The sequence below is a fragment of the Sinocyclocheilus anshuiensis genome, unplaced genomic scaffold (assembly GCF_001515605.1).
Source record: "Sinocyclocheilus anshuiensis isolate Anshui unplaced genomic scaffold, SAMN03320099.WGS_v1.1 scaffold431, whole genome shotgun sequence".
In the NCBI taxonomy this organism is placed as follows: Eukaryota; Metazoa; Chordata; class Actinopteri; order Cypriniformes; family Cyprinidae; genus Sinocyclocheilus; species Sinocyclocheilus anshuiensis.
In genome coordinates, this window is record NW_015551065.1 from 173542 (window position 1) to 179021 (window position 5480).

The window sequence follows — 5480 nt, forward strand, 5'->3', positions numbered from 1 at the left end:
ACATTAGTAACTTACTTTTAACAGCATCAGGCGCGCGCTCACAATATCTCCTGGTTCTTACTTGTGAATTCAGTTCACTAGAGACTCGCACTAAACGGTTCATTTGAATCAGTGAGTTGTCGACTCGAGAACAGCTGCAATCAGATCATTCTAATTCGTGAATGAATCGTTTGGTGCGATTTGCGAACCGATTTAAAAGGTTAATTGAAAAGAATCAGTTCGTTCTGCGTGTCGGAGCACGTGATATATTATAAGAAGTAACGATATGTTTTATGAAATGTAGTGAAGTAAAAAGTACGATCTTATGCTTTGGAATGTAGTGAAGTAAAAGTAAAAGTTACTCAAAATAAAACTACTCCAGTAAAGTACAGATACTTGAAAAATTTACTTAAGTACAGTAACGAAGTAAAGCTACTCCGTTACTGTCCACCACTGCCAAAAACAGCCGAGCTCCTGGAGGCGCCGTGGGCGGGGCTAAAGAGTGACGAGCACTTGAGCACCGATTGCCAACAAAACACAGAAATTTGATGCCGTTTCACTTACCGTCTGCAGTTCCGAAACATGACCGGGGTCTTTTATCGCTGGGACCGCTCCATCTTTCAGTATAAAACGATGTGCAAATCCAGCGTCGAAATGGGCCTTGTTTATAAAACGTTCATCAACAAACACACTTGTGAAACTCCGTTGCGGCCCCGAAAAAACAAACTGTATCCGCTGTTTACGTTCTTTGGGAAGCTGAACTTAAAACCAAAAACACACTTCTTTGGAGACTTTCTTCCTGAGCAAGTCCTGTGCAGCTCTTCTGGGAGAAATGCCCATACAAGGAGTTCCACCCTTCATGATGTCATGAAAAGCCATGCTCAAAAAAAACTTTCCGAAACTTGTACTAAACCGGAAAGAGTATATTTGGCACAGAAATTCTCTGTTCTACATCCAGATTGTTTTTTGAAACTTTGGCCATGTTTAGCATGAGAATCCGACTCTTTAGTGAATGAAGTGAATGACGTGACATGTGACATGTGGCCAAATATGGTGACCCATACTTGGAATTAGTGCTCTGCATTTAACCCATCCAAAGTGCACACACACAGCGATGAACACACACACACCGTGAACACACACCCGGAGCAGTGAGCAGCCATTTATGCTGCGGTGCCCGGGGAGCAGTTGGGGGTTCGGTGCCTTGCTCAAGGACACGCGAGAGAGCGCTGTACATTCACTCCCCCCACAACAATCCCTGCCGGTACAAGACTCGAACCCGCAACCTTTGGGTTACAAGTCCAACTCTCTAACCATTAGACCACGACTTCCCCAACAGTATATATAACTCAACATGCATGAAATAGCATTAGACCCCCCTTTAACAATAGTAAGGTACTTGTTAAATTTAGGAATTAAGGGATCTAAAATATGGTCATGCAGAATTTGGTGTTGGCAAATTCTGTAAAATGCCTTACAAGTCATTGTACTTAATATCGTTTTTGTGTTTGCAGGAGTATTTCTTTGACCCAGAGGTGCTGACAGAGGGCAAACTTGCACCCGATGACCGCTGCTGCCGAATTTGTGGGAAGATTGGCCATTTTATGAAAGACTGTCCAATGCGAAAGAGGTAATTCAGCACAAGATCTGTTATAAAGTATCCTTTTGCCTTTTACCTTTATGAAAGTTTAGGTTATTTTTCACACTGAATGCTATATTTACATTTTGAACATGTTTTTCTACATTTCCTGCTATTAAGGCAAGGACGCATTCAATTAATCCAAAGTGACCGTAAAGACTTCCAAATTGTTACAGAAGATTCATTTTCAAATAAATGTTGTTCTTTTGAACTTACTATTCAACAAGGAAACCTGAAAAATGTGAAGCAGCACAACTGTTTTCAACACTGATAATAAAATATTTGAAATGTATTTGATTAAAAAAAAACAGTAAAACTGTAATATTTATTATAATAAGATAAGCTAAATATCTGCTGAAGTAAATCAGAATATTAGAATGATTTCTGAAGGGTCATGTGACATTGAAGACTGGAGTAATGATGCTGAAAATTCAGCTTTGCATCATAGCAATAAATTACATTTTACAATATATTCACATAGAAAATGGTTATTTTAAGTTGTAATAACATTTCACAATGTGACTGTTTTTACTGTTTTTGATAAAATGGTGAGCAGAAGAGACTTCGTTCAAAATCACCCCAAACTCTGAACTGTAGTGCACATTTGCACGTTAAAATTAAAATAAATCCTTACAAAATCAGACACTGGATGCTTTTAGTCTGATTTTTCAATGTTTCAATGGTTTGCTAAGGCAAAGACGTGACACTGATGGATTGTTCAGTGGACGTGATGTGAACAGACCTGACGGCAGAGGGATGACGGATGGCAGCACTTACACTGACAGACGGCGGCGGCAGAGGGAGGAGAAATGCTGTTATCTGTGCGGCTCCAGCGGTCACATCAAGAAAGACTGCCTGCTGTCCAAATCCATAGGTAGCTGCGCTCAGTTCATTGTTACAGTTCTGCAGGAATGTGAGCAGGAGTCACTCGTGTATTTCTCTTTGCAGAATCCTCCCCAAACACATACCAAAGAAGCTCTGCGTCAGACAGGGACAGACTAGTATGTCCGATACGGTCTCATTTACAGTTATCATTTTGTGCTAAAACTGGAATTAAAATCCAGAACTCAGTTGGATTCTCGTGTGTTTGTAGGACAGTCCTCAGCAGGACAGAAAAAAGAAGCGAAAAGCAAAGAGGATGGTTTTGGATTCTGAAGCAGGTGAGCACACTACATGTGTACATGGTGTTTTATGCTGTGCTGAATGTTATTGGTTAATTTTGTGAATTTAAGATATGGCCACATGCTGTACACGCTGCTGTTAAATTCAGTGGTCGATTCACCAGAACTTAATAACTAGTTGTTAATGACATATTTAAACTTGTATTAGTCATGTCTTTTCTCTAGGTGCAGCTCAAGAAATCACAGGAAACAAGATACATCTTGACTCATCCATGTTGCCAGATCGTACTATGGGGAAAAAAAAAGCAAATACGAACAAGGCCATAATAAACTCAAATCAGAAAAATGTATCTTGGAATAAGCCACATACTAAAATATCGCAACCTGCACCTCCCTTCTTTATTGAGCCCAAACAACAAGCCCAATGATGCTTAAAAAGCATTGCTTGTATTAAGTGGACATGGCAACCCTTTGAGAGTCTGTTCTGCAAAGCAACCTTTCGAGCATAAGTCAATGGTGGTTTAGTTAAAATCACTGAACATAAAGAGTCTTTGGTAGTTGTAATATTATGGTAAATGAACAAAAAACAAAATGCAAATACCAAATGTGCAAGACGCCAGAACATTGCTATGGTTATCATGGTGTCAGTCATCGCAGTTTTGAGAAACTATAATGTAGGTGATTCACTAAACCTAAAACCATTAAGCCTGGAATACACTACACGATTTTTGCCCCAATTTTCTGCCAATTTACAAAGTCAGTAAGTGTATGATGTCTAATGTTTTAAAAAGCTTCGGAATCTGTTTAAAAAGATTTAAAAGACGTTTGAAAGCGTATACAAGGCGTTGTTGTATGTTCTACAGCAGGGATGCCCAACCCTGCTCCTGGCGATCGACTGTCCTGCAAAGCTTAGCTCCAACTATAATCATAGGGTTGGAGCTGAACTTTGCAGGACAGTCGATCGCCAGGAGCAGGGTTGGGCACCCCTGTTCTACAGGCTCATGGTTTCAGAGCAGCTTGCAATCAACAAATATCACAGGTTTAGGCCAAGCGATTGCTGATTGCTAATTATCCACGGCTAATGATTAATGACGTTGTTTACCTTATGGTGTTTATATCACCTGCAAACTCGTCACCTTTCAGATAACTGCCATTCTAATAAGCACAGCTTATGTTTAGGTCACATATGATCATATATTTTAAATATAATAATATATAAATATATAATAAACCCTTTTCTTAAATAATGTGAGGTTTATCATTTTATACTTTTTTTTTTTTTTTTTTTTTTTTTAAAAAAAAAAAAAAAAAAAAAACTCTAGCTTTCTATTCTACTTGTTTTTCTTTGTTTGTGTATATATATATATATATATATATATATACACATTTTTTTCCTTCCTTCAGTTAATAAGGAAAACTGACCAAACAATAAAGTACAAGCTTTTGCTCAGACTTTCGAAGCCACTGCTGAAACACCATCCAATGCACTGGTGGACTGAGAGTGGTTATTTGACACTGGCAAAGGAGTTCAAAACACCGTCATTGGTCATGGAGCAGCTGCTGTCTTTGCTCAGTAACTGATAATGTTGATCATGTTTCCCTGTTTTATTGTAGGTAGTCTAGCCAGCAGAAATGCGTCCGTAAATGCGTCTATGGAGAAGTGGAGCCCTTTCAACTGAATCTTCTAAAGTGAGCGGGTTTTGGATCTACAGCAGCTGGAGCTCAGTATTATCATGAACCCCAGTTTGAACACCTTGATGAATGTGCATTGTATGGGTGTCTGGTTTTTATTTCTTGTTGTTTTTTTTTTCTAATTGGGAAATGAATGTGGTGTTTCTCATTTTATCTGTTTTTATTTTTTTAAATTTAAGAGTCCAGTTGATTACCTTTTGTAATTTAGATTGTAGCCCCAGTGTGTGCTTTTGAGTTTGCTTGAATATTTTTAGTAAAAATTTTGCACAAATGTGCATCTTGTGCATGTACCAAGAAGCATTTTATTTTGTATAAAATGTACATAAAGAAATACTAGTTGGGGTCTGTGTATTTAAAATTATGCTGATGTTATTGCAGGTTAATTGTTGAGCTTTGTGCTTTTTCGGTTTGGCTGGGCTTGGTTTTTGTTGCTATGCTTTATTTTATAGTTTATATTAGTACTTGGTTTTTGCTGAATGAACTGTGTATGTTTGGGGAAAATAGCTCCATTGCATTTGTTGTATTGTCAATAAACAAAACGAATTCCCTCCATATTAGTAATTTAATTCTGGTCCTTTTTTGTTGTTGTTGATGACAATAAAGAGTTTTGTCTGAGGTCTCTGTGCTTTGTGTTCTTGTAATTAATTTACATTTTCATACATCCTTGTCGATTTCTGTTGTTTTAATGGTCAGAGAATATATTTGATATTACTACAAAGTTTTTGTCGCATTCATGTGAAAAGTTTAGTGCATCCCATAAGTGTTTTTTACGGTGGCCGTGAAGTGCAAAACAAATCACAATTCTGAAAACAAAATAACAAATTACAAACGCAAATGCAAGTCTAAAAACATAAGCTCCAGTGGTGCAGATGGATAAGTGTGTGTCGTTGGCTTTTTGATGCGATCGACCCGGGTTCAAACCGGCCTTTTGCCGAACTTTTTTTTCTCCTTTTTCAAATCTCATATTAGCAATGGATTCTATTTACACTAAGTGAAAATAGCAGTATTTTTTAGCAATATGCTATTTACACTAAGTGCAAATACCTATT

General features: G+C 37.8%; 1 protein-coding gene across 1 annotated transcript in view; it reads left to right on the forward strand.

Moving 5' to 3' along the window:
• The window catches only part of LOC107662083 (terminal uridylyltransferase 7-like), a 33297-nt gene extending 30055 nt beyond the window's left edge, over positions 1 to 3242 (forward strand). The window contains exons 25-29 of the mRNA XM_016451964.1: positions 1494 to 1609; positions 2311 to 2492; positions 2567 to 2619; positions 2712 to 2778; positions 2965 to 3242. Of these exons, the coding sequence (XP_016307450.1) occupies positions 1494 to 1609; positions 2311 to 2492; positions 2567 to 2619; positions 2712 to 2778; positions 2965 to 3167 (621 nt within the window). The 3' untranslated portion in view covers positions 3168 to 3242. The remainder of the gene's footprint in view (positions 1 to 1493; positions 1610 to 2310; positions 2493 to 2566; positions 2620 to 2711; positions 2779 to 2964) is intronic.
• Positions 3243 to 5480: the final 2238 nt, after the last annotated feature.